We start from the raw sequence: 18061 nt of genomic DNA on the forward strand, positions 1-18061 counted from the left end.
CATTCTTTGTAATGGGAGGGGAACATGGCGTTTGGCAAGCACCGGCCTCAAACGTTTTGTCGCGTAGAGTTGTGAGTTGCCCCGTGCCAAAATCAACTGCCACTCTGACAGAAATGCCTAACAGTTATTTCTACATTAATTCAGCCCGGGCTGGCCCAGACTGACCTTATTTACTCATCTCACAGTCTTTTTAATTCATATTTAACTTGGTGCTGAGAAGAGAGAGAGCCGGCGTGGTGTAGTGGTTAAGGTGTCAGACTAGTGTCTGGGAAATCCAGGTTCGAATCCCCACTGTGCCATGGAAACTTGCTGGGTGACCTTGGGCCAGTCACACACTCTCAGCCTCGAACCTGGCAAGTATGGGGTGTGATGCTAGGGTTGCCAGGTCCCTTTTCGCCACTGGTGGGAGTTTTTTTTGGGGGGGAAACCTGAGGAGGGTGGAGTTTGGGGAGGGGAAGGACTTCAGTGCCATAGAGTCCAATTGCCAAAGCGGCCATTTTCTCCAGGTGAAGAAGAAGAGTTGGTTTTTATACGCCGACTTTCTCTACCACTTAAGGGAGACTCAAACCGCCTTACAGTCACCTTCCCTTCCCCGCCCCACAACAGACACCCTGTGAGGTAGGTGAGGCTGAGAGAGTGTGACTAGCCCAATGTCACCCAGCTGGCTTCGTGTGTAGGAGTGGGGAAACAAATCAATTTCACCAGATTAGCCTCCGCCGCTCATGTGGAGGAGTGGGGAATCAAACCCGGTTCTCCAGATCAGACTCCACTGCTCCAAACCACTGCTCTTAACCACTACACCACACAGGCTCTCTCTATCAGCTGAAGATCAGTTGTAATAGCGGGGGATCTCCAGCTTGTACCTGGAGGTTGGCAACCCTACATCTTGCGGAGGCAGGCACTGCCAATTCACCTCCAGACATCTCTTGCCTCGAAAACCTTACGGGGTCACCATAAGTCAGCTGTGAATTGACATCAAAAACGCACACCCTGAGAAGGAAGCATGTGGTATGCGGGGCGCAGTCCGATTTCCGCATCTATGATAGGAAGAGACGTGGTACTTGGAGTACTTCTATAGCACAGAGCTCTTAGGTAGCTTTATATGTATTAGATAAACAGTGGCTAAGTTGCTTTTATCCCCTTCTGAGCTTTCCATGTGTGTTGACTTTAATAAAATTTAAAAAAAACCTAGAAGCAACATCTTCTTCTAAGCCTTTTGGATATATACGAAATCCTCCCTCGAGCGCCGGCCAATTTTACAGAAACGTCCAAAGAGGATGGACAGTTTTAAGCTCTCTTAAAAACATTTTTTTTAAAAATAGACGGGTTACAGCAATTTGGCAGCCAAAAAAGCAATTTACGGGTCACCATGGAATCCGCAGCTATGTGTAGGAAAGCTGATCAAGAGACTATGGGCAAGATAATGGGGGAGCCGGAGAGCAAAAAAGAATCTCTCCGTTTTGAAACGCACCTAATCTGGTCTCCAATGAAGTTCCTTAGTTTCTTTGCCTGAGCCAATAAAGCTTAGCGGGGTGAGGCGGATACATTATTGTAGCTTTCGCATGGCTCAGGGAGAACTGAAGAACTGAGTGATTACTATAGATTCACAGCGGCTTGCATAACCCTCATTCAGTTCAGTTCAGTATATTTGCCATTGGCTGGAGCATGGCAACAGAATAACAGCAAACCATATAATAGAACATATCCATCGTTGTCTAAATGCTAAAAAGACTCAAATGTAAGGAAGGTCCGATTTTTGGGGGGCGGGGATCTAAAATTGTTTATATTCTTGTGGGGCAAAAGAGGACTTGTACACTTAGAATTCTTTATTTGCATTATCAAAGGCTAACATAGAGCCCCGTGGCGCAGAGTGTTAAGCTGCAGTACTGCAGTCAAAAGCTCTGCTCACGACCTGAGTTCGATCCCGACAGAAGTCAGTTTCAGGTAGCCGGCTCAAGGTTGACTCAGCCTTCCATCCTTCCAAGGTCGGTAAAATGAGTACCCAGCTTGTTGGGGGTAAAGTATAGACGACTGGTGAAGGCAATGGCAAACCACCCCGTAAACACAGTCTGCCTAGTAAACATTGGGATGTGACATCTCCCCATGGATCAGTAATGACCCGGTGCTTGCACAGGGGACTACCTTTAATGTAACACAACAGCGTGGAAGCTTGTGTGGAATATAAAGCCTTCCCATTCCCAGACTGAAATTTTACAGTCCAAGATGAAAGGAAGGCACAGATCCCATTGTGAGCCAGCGTGGTGTAGTGATTAAGAGGGGTGGTTTGGAGCGGTGGACTCTTCACATGAGCTGCGGACGCTAATCTGGTGAACTGGACTTGTTTCCCCACTCCTACACATGAAGCCAGCTGGGTGACCTTGGGCGAGTCACAGCTCTCTTAGAGTTCTCTCAGCCCCACCTACCTCACAGGGTGTCTGTTGTGGGGAGAGGAAGGGAAGGCTATTGTAAGCCACTTTGATTCTTCTTAAAAAGGTAGAGAAAATCGACATATTAAAACCACTTCTTCTTCTTGTGTGTACATGCAGCTGTTGAGGTGGAGTTTTTTGTTAGCTTTAAGGGGGGCTAAGAGCATGAATAAAAGATGTGAATAATATTTTATCCTGTGTCTTATGTGACTGTTCTTGACGTAATTACCCTATCCCCTTTTTGTAGAAAGGTGGACGACAAGGAAAGTGAGTTCCTAATGAACATGACACAGCTACACAAACCCACATATTGGTGTCCAGCAGGTAAGAGTCATGGGAGGGTTTTGGAAATTTGGTGAACTGACGTATCTAGAAAGAGCCCACTTCAGAGGGCTCATGGAGTTCAGTCCTACATTGGGCTGCTCAAGCTCTGGCCAGGATAGAGCAGGATACAAATCCAAAAACAAATAATTTTTTTCTCCCTCTCTCATAATACCATATGGGGTCACGTAACTGAATGTGGGGGTTGTGAAAAATTGATTTATTATCAGTAAAAGTTTGATTTGTATACCTATTTTATATACCTATATACCCGGGGTTACGTAAAAATATCTCGGGCGAAAAGGGGTCGCAAGTGGAAAAAGTTTAAGAAGCAGTGGTCTAAACAATCACCACTCAAGAATACAAAATGTACATCAAATTGCTAAATATTTTTGTGACTATATGTGCGTTGTGTTTGCAGGAACACAATTAATATATAAAACTGCAAAACGTCTTCCTCTAAGGCTTCCTTACAAACGAAAATTACAGTCATAAATAAAATGTCAACATCTTACAGTCACAAAGTAGTCTAAAAGTCTGGAGTAGTAATTGTATAACTTTTGGCCTTGTATGTTTCTTTTTTTTTTATCTTGACCTTTTGGGTACTTAATTCTGTTTTTTAGGGTTAAGTCCCCCCCCCCCGTTTTTTGTTGAATGTATGCTTTTAATGGAGAAACTGAAGAATTAATGGAATCGTTATTACCTTCTTGTTTGTTTTCCTAGTGTATTTACTGAAATAACGCTTATAATCTTGTTTTTAGATACGTCTGAGGAAGCACATGATGGACAGGTAAAGAATTTTCTGTTTTATTCTGTAGTAGAACTAAAACAAAAACAAAAAGCATTCTGTGTGGCCAGAACTTCAAATTGTAAAGTCAATTCTGTGCTTGAAATTAAATTGCCGCAAGCGGCATGCTGAGCGGGAAAACAGAATTAATCAAAATATTTCCTAGTGATATACAAGATGCTGGATATTTCGGACAGTATAAAAAGTAACAGAAGAAGAAGAGTTGGTTTTTATACCCAGCCCTCCTCAGGCTCCGCCCCAAAAACCTCCCATCGGTGGCAAAGAGGGACCTGGCAACCCTAGCGAGGAAACAGCCCTGCATCAATGGCCTAAGTAAATGTCTCATGCTTGCGTCTGCCTGGGCAAGGCTGCTTGGAAGGTGGCTCAGATGCGCTTAGGGCAGCTGCTGGAGAAAGATGGTTACCTCTAGGGTGAGGATGGATGGAAATAGCCTGGATCCTGTTCCATCCGTGCTTGCCCAGCCCAAAGGTGTTTTTGGGGCTGGGCCGGGACTGCAGACATGGGCAGTTGGAGGCCGTTTCAAGGATCTTTCTTTGTTTCCCCCTGTTCTTAGACCAAGGCCTTGAACAATGAAACCATAAAACTTGAATCAGACCGGTCTCTAAAAAAACACCTCCCTTCGACTCTTCTCTACAGCCTCCAGAAACGAGCAACAAAATAAGTACACCAAGGGTCAGAGTCCTCCAAGAGGAACTGAACTTTTTGCTCCAAAACTGCTCGAGAAAACACGGACCATTTGTTAAAACATGGTGTAATCCATTTTAGCCTAAGTTGGTACACGTAAGGACAAGGCAAAAGGATACGTACCAAGGAATCCACTGACTGAAGAGGGCAGGGACACAACCGGTCTGAAAAAGGGATCCTTAGCAGATGGCCCAGCAAAACCATTGAAAAAGGGCAATTAAATCTTGAACGCATAAAGATTCCACATAACTTTGGACTAACCGGAGAATCCAGATAGGAAGGAAGATTACCCTTAGACAACAGGCCCAGGGATCTCGAGAGCCAGCGTGGTGTAGTAGTTAGAGTGTCAGGCTAGGATCTGGGAGAACCAGGTGTGAATAGCCCACTCTGCCATGGAAGCTCGCTGGGCGGCCTTGGGCCAGTCGTGCACTCTCCGCCTAACCTACCTCGCAGGGTTGCTGTTGGGAGGATTAAAAACAGAGGAGAGAAGAATTATGTGAGCCACTTCGGGGGCCCGTTGCAGAGAAAGGCGGGATATAAATGAAGTAAATCAATTAATAAAATTAATCTTCAGTTGTTGGAGGAAGAGGAAGCTTTCTCTCTCTCTCTCCCCAGGTGCCTGACTCTGTGATGCTGGCCGGCCTCTCCCGGCCCATCTCCCTATCCTGGGCAAAAGCTCTACCCTGGGCAAAAGTAGATGCAAATCGGCTCTCTCGAGCTTGCCAAAATTGACATTAAGGCTGGGAAAGGTCATGCTGATTAAACCTTTTGCCCTGCCCCTGGCAGTGAGGAAATGCACACAAATTTCGCAACAAGAATACCTGGAAACTCGTTTGAAGGTGTGCCAGACTAAATATTAGGCCACATTCATTATTATTATTTTTCACTTCATTCATAGTGACTCTGTTCTTTGTGCTGATTGGTGGCTGGCTGGAATGATTTCGGAGTGTGAAAATCTCTGTCAAGCTTGTCAGCAAAGAGTTTCTGCAGCAGATGGATACTAGTAACAATTAAGCACCCGCGAGTCACAACCTACTTGTGATGACTGAGATGAGCAGAGGTGGTTGGCCCTTGCCGGCCTCTGCGTAGCAACTCTGGGCTTCCTTGGCGGTCGCCCATCCAACCACTAACCAGGGCCGACCCAGCTTAGCTTCTGAGATTTGATGAGATCAGGCTATCCTGGGCTATCCTAAGAAGATGAGTACAGATGGTTGGCCATCGCTTCCCTCTGCGTAGCAACCCTGGGCTTCCTTGGTGCTCTCCCATCCATGGCCAACCCTGCTTAGCTTGTTTCAGACTGCTAGTGAATGGATACTTGGGCTAAACTGACTCTAAACTGAAACAAAACTATTCCACTTCTCGTTTTCCTCCCACTTTGACCCATGACCTTTATATTCGTCCTGACCTGGATGACCCAGGCTAGCCTGATCTCATGAGATCTCAGAAGCTGTGCTTGGTTGACTCAGGTCAGTATTTGGATGGGAGACCACCAAGGAAGTCCAGGGTCGCTATGCAGAGGCAGGCAACAGCAAACCTCCTCTGGACATCTCTGGTCTTGAAAACCCAATGAAGGCTTGCCGTAGGTCAGCTGTGTCTTGATATCACTTCCCATCACCAGCCTTATACTCCCCAACCTTTTCAGTGTAGAGTTTATAATGTCAAACAGACTTTAAGGAGGGTTTGTATTTAGTAACATGAAGCATCTGAGGTCGTTTATGTGTGGTTGGTTTGTCTCATGATTCTCCCACGAGTGTCTCAATTCTCTGCAGGGGTTATGCATGATGTTCTCCTCCCCAGGGGCTCAGCTCACTTCCATCCCACGACTTCCCTGGGTTTTCCAATCCCTGTTTTATCCCCGAAGTTAATTTTATTCCGGGCTTATCTTGATTACGGGAAGGTGCATAGTCACCTTGAGGGTTCATCTTCCCACACCCCGATACGCCCCCGTTCTCCAACTCCTCCTCCAACTCCTCCTCCAGCCAGCCTTCAGCCATCCCCCGGGAAGCCAAACTGGAGACGGAGGCAGCCATGTGGCCGCCTCCTTCTCTGGGCGCCCTCCGCCTCCCCCCACCCACTGGTTTGATGGCATATCGATATATCATGAAATCAACTAAAACAGTGGTTCCCAAAGTGGGCAGTACCACCCACTGGGGGGGGCAGTGGGATTACCTGGGGGGCACTAAGAGGCAAGGGGGCAGCAGGGGGGCGCTAGAGGTGGGCCCCTTCAACTCATGTTGTTCACTAATTTACAATAGATCAAGTTGTGGGACCATGCTGGCAAATTTGGTGGAAAGTATCAGCATTTTTTTCCAGATTTTGAAGAGCTGGTACCCACTAGATCAAGTTGATCCGTTTTGTTGAATAAATTTCAACTAAAACATATGAATTTGATTTTGAACAGATGTGCAATTAATTGTTACTGTTTTGAAATTTTATTGTTCTTATCTTTTTAGTGCATCATGCAAACCCCTATTTTGAATGCTGCTTTTTATAGGATAGGGTAGGGGACGCTGGGGTTGAGTTTGAGGAACCGAGGGGGCGGTGGCCCAAAATGTTTGGGAACCACTGGTCTAAAATATTAATCAAAATCGCAGAGAGAGGCAGCGGAGGCTAGGATAGTTTGCTCGTTCGACCTCCCCCGTTGGTAACTCTTCACCCAAAACTGGGGGGGCTGTGAGCACCGATCCCAGCCTCCACTGTCTCTCTCTGTGATTTTGATTAGCGCTTTAGATGATTTAATGCTATGTCGATATGCCATCAAACCAGCAGGAAAAAAAGGTGCTCAAAAAAGAACTCTTCCCCCCCCCCATAGCGTCTTCTCCCGTCTGTTTCAAGTTGCACGTGAGTGGAGAATCTCCCTCCCCCACCCTTTTCCTTTTCTGAGTTGAGCTGCGTTTTTAATGTGCAGGGACTCAGACACTTATGGATTTTTGGCTGGTGATTCTACAGTACTCTATTTTGAGAAAGGTCACCTTATGAGAAGAAAAGAGTCACTGGAAAAGCCAATCATGCTAGGAAAAGTTGAAGGCAGCAGGAAAAGAGGAAGACCCAACAAGAGATGGATTGACTCTATAAAGGAAGCCACGGCCCTCATTTTGCAAGACCCGAGCAAGGCTGTTAAAGATAGGACATTTTGGAGGACATTTTTTTCCATAAGTTTGTATTGAAAAAAGAAAGAAAGAAATCCATTCTTACACACCCATAGATACAGTGTAACAAGCCTTCCAAAGGGAACCGTATATTAACAGCCTTAATAACAGCTGAGCAATCACATATCATTCTTAAAAGACTAAGCTGTGAAAAATTCATTTGCTTTAAATCAAAGGCTATCTTTTTAAACTACATATTTACATAACTGTTTAATAAATCTTTGATTATAATTTTCTAATCATTTACCATACATATAAAATTAATCAGCTTACACATTGCTAATTCCTGCTTCTAATAAGCCACCTGTGTATTCTACTGTTCGTTATTAGTACCTACCTATCGATAGCTATTGTTCACATTCAAATTAATCTACTTCACAATATCAGAATTAAAGTTGAGCATATTCATATTAAATTAATATCAGAATTAAAGTTGAGCATATTCATATTAAATTTTCAAGGACATTCATTCATAGGTCGTTTTGAGAAACGGGTTGTGAAATGGTAACTCGTGGGGGGGAAGGGGAGGGGGTGCAGTGATGTTATTATCACAGGAAGCACTACAGCCAGTTACAAAGCAGCTTTTTCAAAGGGCGGGGACTCAGACGCTTCCAGATTTCTGCTTGTTGTTATGCAGCGCTCCTGAGGCTCCCAGGACTTTTCTCACAACAAGCCTCAACGTGACTAAGGTTTTCTGATCTCGGGATATAAAAGTGTGAGACAAGAGAGGGATGAGCCAGGGACATACTGACCATGCATAAAAGGCCTGAGAGAGCCATGTGACATCTATGGCCCCAGTGGCTTTGGAGATGAGATTCGTGGAGTCACCTTTGTTGATAAAATATAGATTATATTGGCTAGCAGGGTTTCTGGAATAAGAAGGAGAAGAACAGTTGGTTTTTATATGCCAACTTTCTCTACCACTTAAGGAAGAATCAGACCGGCTCACAATCGCCTTCCCTTCCCATCCCCACAACAGACACCCTGTGAGGTAGGTATGGCTGAAAGAGTGTGACTAGCCCAAGGTCACCCCGCTGGCTTCATGTGGAGGAGTGGGGAAACCAACCCGGTTGACCAGATTAGCCTCCACCGCTCATGTGGAGGAGTGGGTAATCAAACCCGGTTCTCCAGATCAGACTCCACCACTCCAAACCACCGCTCTTAACCACTACACCACACTGGCTCTGCACCCATAAGCATCTTCTTACCAGCCATTTGTGAAACATACGAGGACTTGTTCATTGGTTCTTGTGTTTTATATGTGAGAAAGTAGAACAGAAAGGAGTTTTGTAAGTAGAGGGATTCGGGGAAGCATTTCAGTGTTCCGTTTTCTTTCTTTTTTTTAAGGCAACTGTCAAAGTTTGTTGGCAATGACCAATGGACTTCTTTAGAAAACCACACTTCAGCTCTTGTGTGAGTGTTAAGTGCTGTCAAGTCGCTTCGGACTCATGGCAACCCAATGAATCAATGTCCTCCAAAATGTCCTATCGTTAACAGCCTTGCTCAGGTCTTGCAAACTGAGGGCCGTGGCTTCCTTTATAGTCAATCTATCTCTTGTAGGGTCTTCCTCTTTTCCTGCTGCCTTCAACTTTTCCTAGCATGATTGTCTTCTCCAGTGACTATTAACTTCTCATAATGCGACCAAAGAACGACAGCCTTGGTTTAGTCATTTTAGCTTCTAGGGTCAGTTCAGGCTTGATTTGAGCTATAACCCACTGATTTCAGCTCGTTCCTGCATCCTTTTTAATACGGCGAAAGGGCAGAAGACACTGCAGGAAACAGAGCGTTAGAAGACAGATACCAGCCTCGTACCTCCAGTTTTACATAGCTTTTTTGTGCTGGCTCGTCTCATGGTTAGAACAAGTGTACCATAAGATGGAGCTGCTGCTTTGGTGAAAGCGTCTTATCCCAGACTGATCTCCTTTGACATGAGAAACCAAAGGGGGGGGGGGGGAAGAAAGAGAAACACCACCCTTCTGAATCTCACTTGAACTTGCCAGCAACTAATCAGCCTGAAGCGGCCATAACTCGCTCGCTCTTGGCTGCCAGTTCTTTGCTCACGCAGCTAGAACATATGTTGCGTATTGCAGCGAGGTGAGTTTCCTTTTGTTTCATGCTCCACGCCTAGTTTTGTGTACGTTGTGAGGACCGAAGCGTTCGTCTGCTGTACCAGCAGGAAGTGCTGTGTTGCAAAGAAATGTTTTTCTTTAGCAACACCCCCCAAGCAAAACACATACATTCCATATGAAGAAGAAGAGATCGTTTTTATATGCTGACTAACTTTCACAGGCAGGATAATGCTGCTGCTGTTGTCTTGTTTGTGGGCTTCCTGGAAGCACCTGGTTGACTGCTGGACTTGATGGACCTTGGTCTGATCCAGCATGGTTTTTCTTATGTTCTGCCACTTAAGGAAGAATGAAACCGGCTTACAATCTCCTTTCTTTCCCCTCCCCACTACAGACACCCTGTGAGGTAGGTGGGGCTGAGAGAGTTCGGAGAGAACTGTGACTGGCCCAAGGTCACCCAGCTGGCTTCACATGAAGGAGTGGGGAAACCAACCCGGCTCACCAGATTAGCCTCCGCCGCTCATATGGAGGAGTGGAGAATCAAACCCGGTTGTCCAGATTAGTGTCCACCGCTCCAAACTGCCGCTCTTAACCACTACACCACCGCTTTTAACCACTACACCACGTGAAGATCTTGCCCAACACCTGTTCAGTTCAAGAGGACACTTTCAGACAGGTGAACAAGAATTGCAAAAACAGAAACAAGAATTGCAAAAACATCCCTCGTTTTAGGGAGTGCATCTTTTCAGACATCTTTAATTTTAGAGTGTTGCACTCAATCAACCAATCATCACCTTTATTGGCATAAAGAGTGTTGCTCTCTTTATTTACATGCCGCTTGACCGAAAGTACACTAACTCTATGTCATTTATTACGGCTTAAATATTAATTAAAATTTTAATTTTTTTTCATTTTAGTTTTAATTCTCAGCTTCTTTTTATTGAATGCTAGCAGGGCCCCTTTGAGTGAAACCTGATACAAATATAACATTTGTTTCCTTAAATGTGCGTAGAAAGAAGAAAAGCAGCCTATGTTCTTAAATCTGCAATGTTTTATTAAATGCATATGGAAATAAAAATAAGGCCAAGGCCGATGGTGTAAAATAGGTAAAAATATTTTTTAGTTCTCAGAATAAAAATTCCCTACGTGTTTCGCCCAAGGAGCTTCCGTAGTTATTGCAGTAGTCCTTATGAGCGTAGCTATAGAATTTACGCTAACAAGGACTACCGCAATAACTACAGATTCCCCTGAAGAAGCCCCTTGAGTGAAACACGTAGGGAATTTTTATTCTGAGTAATAAAAAAATCTTTTTTACCTATTTGGCCTTATTTTTATTTGGAGCGGTGGACTCTATTCTGGAAAACCGGGTTCGATTTCACACTCCCACACATGAGCAGTGGAGGCTAATCTGGTGAACCGGGTTGGTTTCCCCACTCCTCCACATGAAGGCTGCTGGGTGACCTTGGGCTAGTCACAGCTCTATTAGAGCTCTCTCAGCCCCACCTACCTCACAGGGTGTCTGTTGTGGGGAGGGGAAGGGAAGGTGATTGTAAGCCGGTTTGAGTCTCCCTTAAGTGGTAGAGAAAGTTGGCATATAAAAACCAACTCTTCTTCTTCTTCCTGTTACCGGTGAGGCCCTTTTATTTCTTTATAAAATGCCTATATCCTAACCAGCATTCTCCTTGCTCTCTTCTGCAGGCAGTCAGAGGAAACGGCTCTCTCAAGGTGGTTCACTTCGGGCTGGTGTAAGGCAAGAATCTGATGCCTCGGATCCTGAAAGAATGTGAAGTCCTGACCCGACACCTGCTCAGTTCCAGAGGACGCTTTTAGTCTCATTGGATTCAACCAATTATAATATTCAAATCGCTCTGTGACAAACATTATACTCGTTTAGTCCTAGTTATTCCTGTGGGAGAGAGTTAAGCACGCACTTAAGTCTTCCCCCATAGAGATCAACGGAACTGAACCAGATTTATCTTTGGCCGACTCCTGCGCACCATATTTAAACACCGTCGGTTCAATCCCTAGGTCCCTTTAGACTTCCTCCTAATGGAACTTGGTGTTCTGCACACCCAGAAGGAAGGCACTAGATTGGGCCTTGTGTCTGCTCACCTTAGGGTCGCCAGGTCCCTCTTCACCACCGGTGGGAGATTTTGGGGGTGGAGCCTGAGGAGGGTGGGGTTTGGGGAGGGGAGGGACTTCAATGCCATAGAGTCCAATGGCCAAAGCAACCTTTTTTTCCAGGGGAACTGATCTCTGTCGGCTGGCGGTCACTTGTAATAGCAGGAGATCTCCAGCTAATACCTGGAGGCTGGCAACCCTAGCTCACTTTCAAAACCTGATCCACCCTGGCATTCTACATTATGAACACCACGCCAAGAGAATTGACATGGGTCAGCGGGATCCCTTCCCAGCTGCTCCTCAGAACAAGAGCTGACCTCTTGCCAGCAATTTTTAGCGGGCCTCCCTCCCTGCCCCCTTTCTGGTTTTTTGTTTCTTCTATTGACTCTAAGGGGGGGTCTTGATTGCTGTACCGGGGCTCATTGTAGACCATCATGCAAAACTGGCACAAACTGGTTGTCGATAAATTTTAATCTTAACGGGTTTTTCATGCATTTATCGTTTTTACTTGTGATATGTTGTTTTTTTGATGGATGTGACCGCAGGGTTGCCAACCTCCAGATACTAGCTGGAGATCTCCTGCGATTACAAGTCACCTCCAGCCAACAGAGATCAGTTCCCCTGGAGAAAATGGCAGCTTTGGCCATTGGACTCTATGGCATTGAAGTCCCCTCCCCAAACCCCACCCTAGTCAGGCTCTGCCCCAAAAACCTCCCGCCGGTGGCGAAGAGGGTCCTGGCAACCCTCCATGACCCACTCTGAGCCCGGCATCGGCTGGAATAGAGAGCGGGTTAAAAATTCGATAAATAAATAAATAAGTTAACTGCTCTGATCCCAGCTTTGGCCACGACAGATAAATAAGTTGCTACACCGGAGAAGCTGTCTGCCTCCACACCTATACAGAAGGTACTTCTGCTTTTCTGATCATTTATGATGCTTACTGGTGGTGGTGGGCTTATTAATGTTGCAGAGACTAATACTGCTGAAGTTTTTCTATGTGGGATTATATTTTATACTTCCTTAATAAAACAAGTTTAGAAAATATTGTCGTGGTAATGCCAGAGTTTCTTCTGCTCCACCTCAGCTCCTCACACCGGGACTTGGATGGAATCCCTCACACAAATTAATTGGAGTTACTCAGCAGGACTTGTTGAATCATATTTTTAAAGAGGCCATTAAATATTGGGTATTGTTTTTATTTTATAGGCAATAAACCAGACCTGGTTCTTGGCTGTTTTATTATTATTATTATTATTCAGCATTGTTTTATAATTTTGGTTTGTATTTTTTATTTGTACGTGGCCTGGTTTATGACTAATGAAAACCACTGAACTGCTATGATGGTTGTGCAGAATGTAAGATTAGGCAATTTATTCCTTATGACAATCACAACGGAGGAGGAGGAGGAAACTAGAGAGGAGGCCACACTTGGAATACTGTGCAGTTCTGGTCACCACACCTAAAAAGGATATTACAGAGCTTGAGAAGGTGCAGAAAAGAGCAACCAAAATGATCAAGGGACTAGAGCAACTGCCCTATGAGGACCGGTTAAAGCGCTTGGGGCTGTTTAGCTTGGAAAGAAGGCAGCTAAAGGGAGACCCAACAAGAGATGGATTGACTCAATAAAGGAAGCCACGGCATTCAATTTGCAGGATCTGAGCAGGGCTGTCAAAGATAGGACATTTTGGAGGACTTCCATTCATAGGGTCGCCATGAGTCGGAAGCAACTTGACGGCACTTAACACACACAAGGGGAGACATGATAGAGGTCTATAAAATTATGCACGGTATGGAGAGAGTGGACAGGGAGAAACTTTTCTCCCTCTCTCGTAATCTCTCTCGTAATACTAGAACGTGGGGTCATCTGCTGAAGCTGGAGGGTGAGAGATTCAAAACAGATAAAAGGAAGTATTTCTTCACACAACGCACAGTTAAATTGTGGAACTCCCTGCCCCAGGATGTGGTGATGGCTGCCAATTTGGAAGGCTTTACGAGGGGAGTGGACATGTTCATGGAAGAGATGGCTCTCCATGACTACTAGTCAAAATGGATACTAGTCATGATGCACACCTATTTTCTCCAGTATTAGTATTATATTAGGTACTAGCTGGAGATCTCCTGCTATTACAACTGATCTCCAGCTGATAGAGATCAGTTCCCCTGGAGATAATTGGTCTCTATGGCATTGATGTCCCTCCCCTCTCCAAACCCCTCCCTCCTCAGGCTCTACCCCCAAAATCTCCAGGTATTTCCCAACCCGGAGCCGTCAACCCTACCCATCAGCCATTTGAGAGCTCTGGCTTCTTTACTACCTGTCACGTCTGTGACATCATATGATTTCCTGTCATGTGCTCGCAGCTCTGTTCACCCCAGGCTTCATGGGTCAACATATGGTCCTAGGCCTAGAAAGGTTGAAGATAGGGTCGCCAACCTCCACGTACTAGCTGGAGATCTCCCGCTATTACAACTGATCTACAGCCAATAGAGATCAGTTCCCCTGGAGAAAATGGCCGCTTTGGCCATTGGACTCTATGGCCTTGAAGTCCCTCCCCTCCCCAAACCCCGCCCTCCTCAGGCTCCGCTCCAAAAACTTCCCACCGGTGGTAAAGAGGGACCTGGGAACCCTAGTTGAAGACTAGAAAGGCTGAAGACCGCCAACCCAGCCTGAAGTCACTTGAATCGTCCCACCACTTTGATGGCCCACACAGAAGGACTCTGTACAGCTCAAAGATGTCCTGAAGGAGAAGGCCACCCAAGAACACCGAAGAGCCACCTCCTTTTGCCTCTCTCAACTCACTCAACAAAAGCTCAAGCGTAAATCCACCTAATGGCAGCGCGGAAGAAATCGAGAAATCTCAACAAAAATTCTACTCCTCCCTCCATTATATCACGGGAAATTTGAATTTCCACTCAAGGCTTTGTGAGAGATGTTCTGCTAACAGATAAAATCTTCACTCTTGATGTCTGTGAAAGAGCAGTCTTTAACTTGCCGGTATAATTTCTCTGAGGAAAAATGCTTTCGGTTTCCCAATCCAGTCACATCGGAACACTTGAATAAGCATTATTTGGCACTGGAAAGGGCATGAAGATGCTTTCAAATATATATGTATTCATTTGTATAGAGTTATTACTTTGCTGTTGTAGCCACTAATAGAAAACAGCCTGGGAAAGAAACCCTCTGTTGTATTGGACACAAGTATACGATTGCCCTATCATATCAAGATAGATTTTCCCCCCTGCACCTCGTAGTCTGAAGTCTTGTATAATATACAACTGTCATCGTTACCCAGGTTTTTAAAACCAAAATCACCTAAAATTTAGTTATATCTCTCAGTTGCGTTCTCACTGAATAAAGGGAAGGAAATAAGTTTTCGGCGTTGGGCTGTTTTTTTTTTTTAATAGAGCCCTTGACAAATCGGCATTCAAGATATTTGTTTTGCTCGGTTATTGTGTTTTTTTTTAAAAAAAACGTACGACATGTTTCTTGTGGATGATAGGTTTAGTAGCACGGGGGGAGGGAATAAAGCGCCAGGACTTATCAGTAATAGTCAGATGAATGCATTAAATCCATGCTGAAAAGCTTATGTCCTTTGCAGACAACCCAATATATATATATATATATATATATATATATATATATATATATATATATATATATATATATATATATATATATATATATATATATATATAATGCATAAGATTCCCAACATGTGGGGGAGGAATATTAGCTGCACGAGAGGTATGAAGTAGCATTGGCAGGAACCGTGTGGCGTCCCGCCATATACGAGCATGCATTCGAAACAAACAGTCGCGTAGGCTTTCTCACCATTATACGAGATTTGGCTCCTAAACCAGAACACGTAAATGCTGCTTCTGCGGCAGATGCCGTCTGACAGGCCCGGCCGGGGCAGGGCGCCTCTCGACGGTTCGAGCCGAGGGTGCCGCACGACGCTACCGAGCCGCGGAGCTATTTTGCTGAATCGCAGCCATATTTCTGTCAGTGCGAGTGATGGTCTGTATGAGGGATTAATCTGACACCAGACAGTGATCCTTAATCCTTCAGTATATCATAATCTATTTACTTTGCATGCTAAGAGGATTTTGGTTTTTAAAATATACAGGAAGTGGGGCTAGAAACGTACAGATGAGCAGGAAGGCCGTTTCCGAAAAAATATATATCTCCGTTTTTTAAAAATAAAATCCTATTATGGATTTCTTGGAGTTCTGTCCTTTCAAAGTATTGAATAGGGATTTAGCTGGGAATTGGCATATGTTTCTTTCTTTATACCGAAGCCCTGCAATTGTGTTCATCCACCCCCTTCCCTGCCGTTTGTGTGTGTGCGGGGTGTGTGCGCGTTAGATTTAAGCCATGAAAGGAAAGGATCTCTCCTACACGGCAGTTCATTTTCGAGGAATGATACCGGGCTATATTATTGACAGAATCAAAACACCTTCTAAGCTCCTGTACATTTTGCGTGCGCTGCTACTTGGTTAGTTGAGCTAGCGACGGCTGTACCATTCAGATGGTGAAGCAAACACAGCCAAAAGAACTGCGGTCCTGCAAAGCTGAAGAACGCATTACACAAATACCAGTCTGATATTTTCTCAAGGCCTGCATGGCTTTATCTACAAAACGACCACTGTAGACTTCTTATATGCACTTATATAAGCCAGCATGATGTGGTGGTTAAGAGCGGTGGCTTGGAGCAGTGGACTCTGATCCGGAGAACCAGGTTTGATTCCCCACTCCTCCACATGAGCGGTGGAGGCTAATCTGGTGAAATGGATTTTTCCCCCCACTCCTGCACACGAAGCCAGCTGGGTGACATTGGGCTAGTCACACTCTCTCAGCCCCACCTACTTCACAGGGTGTCAGTTGTGGGGAGGGGAAGGGAAGGTGATTGTAAGCCAGTTTGATTCTTCCTTAAGTGGTAGAGAAAGTCGGCATATGAAAACCAACTCTTCGAAAGCAACCTTTACCATGCGATATGTTGATGTGTGTGTGCTATGGGCCGTCAAATCGTTTTGACTTATGGGAATCCTATGAATTAACGGCCTCCAAAAGGTCCTCTTATTTTGGGTTGTCTCATCATAGTTCAGGGGTGTCAAACACAAGGCCTGCGGGCCGGATCCAGACCCTCGAGAGCTCTTATCCAGCCCGCGAGCCAGCCGAGGCAGCCACGCACACACCCAGTCCCAATATGGACTGCTGAGGCATGGCCCAGCCCAACCAAGTGACATTTATGTCATATCCAGCCCTCGTAACAATTGAGCTTGGCACCCCTGTCATAGGGTTTTTGAGATATGAGATGATCAGAAATGGGCTACCGTTGCCTTCTGCGCAGTACTAACCAGGGTTAGCTGAAGTGTCCCTGCTGTTGTCTATGATAGATCCTCCGCCAGTGTCACCTTCCACTACAGTTGCTGCCCAGCAGCTACCCTTCAAGGATTCCTCTGCCCACATCACCAATCGAACTGTCTGTTCTCTTCTGCTGATGTGGACATTGATCCCTGTGGGAGGTGGATGCATCTGGTATCTCAGCTGTGACCTTTCCACCTGGAGTGATTCTTACAAGGAGTTCAGCCTCTTGACAGAGGTGGAAGGTAGAGCAAGCATTGTGTAGTGGTTAAGAGCGGTGGTTTGGAGCAGTGGACGCTGATCTGGAGAACCGGGTTGGACTCCCCACTCCTCCACATGAAGCCAGCTGGGTGACCTTGGGTCAGCACAGCTCTCTCCGAACTCTCTCCGCCCCACCTACCTCACAGGGTGTCTGTTGTGGGGAGGGAAAGGGAAGGCGATTGTAAGCCGGTTTGATTCTTCTTTTAAGTGGTAGAGAAAGTCAGTATATAAAAACCAACTCTTCTTCTTCTTCTCGGATTCACTGGTGCACTCAACACCCCTGGCCACTTTAAGGTGTGCGTGTCCAAGAAGAGGAATACATTCATAACCTATATTTTAAACGTTCATAACAGTTAACCTGGAAAAAATGGCCACTTTGGCAATTGGACTCTATGGCATTGAAGTCCCGCCTGCCCCTAAACCCTGCCCTCCTCAGGCTCCATCCGAAAAACCTCCCACCGGTGGTGAAGAGACACCTGGCAACCCTATTACCACCTTTCTGTTCTAGACATGTGGGTAGTGAAGAAAAGCCTGACAGCCTGACTTGTTATTAAACTGGATTATGTTGTCAAGCTTTAGAGACTCTTATCCTGAGATATCAACCAAGGCCTAATTTTTCTCCTACCCCCAGCCCAAAAAAAAGTTGTCAACTAGAAAACGAGTATAAGAACAGGCCGGACGATAACTTTTCTTTCTGTGTTTACGTGCAAAGGTTTTGTACATTCAAAATGGCACCCTCCGCCTGGTGGATCCTGCCAAGGGGTACGGCCGATTCTACCACCTCCTTTTCATGTGTGGGTGGTGAAGACAGCGCAGAGAGCCTGGCATGTTATTAAGCTCAGGTTGTCAAGATCTAGATGCCA

General features: G+C 45.4%; 1 protein-coding gene across 1 annotated transcript in view; it reads left to right on the top strand.

Moving 5' to 3' along the window:
- WDPCP (WD repeat containing planar cell polarity effector) overlaps positions 1 to 15557 on the top strand; it is a 146258-nt gene extending 130701 nt beyond the window's left edge. Inside the window, exons 14-16 of the mRNA XM_056856807.1 lie at positions 2674 to 2750; positions 9389 to 9482; positions 15461 to 15557. Coding sequence (XP_056712785.1) covers positions 2674 to 2750; positions 9389 to 9482; positions 15461 to 15557 — 268 coding nt within the window. The remainder of the gene's footprint in view (positions 1 to 2673; positions 2751 to 9388; positions 9483 to 15460) is intronic.
- Positions 15558 to 18061: the final 2504 nt, after the last annotated feature.

Source organism: Euleptes europaea, chromosome 10 (genome assembly GCF_029931775.1).
Source record: "Euleptes europaea isolate rEulEur1 chromosome 10, rEulEur1.hap1, whole genome shotgun sequence".
In the NCBI taxonomy this organism is placed as follows: domain Eukaryota; kingdom Metazoa; phylum Chordata; class Lepidosauria; order Squamata; family Sphaerodactylidae; genus Euleptes; species Euleptes europaea.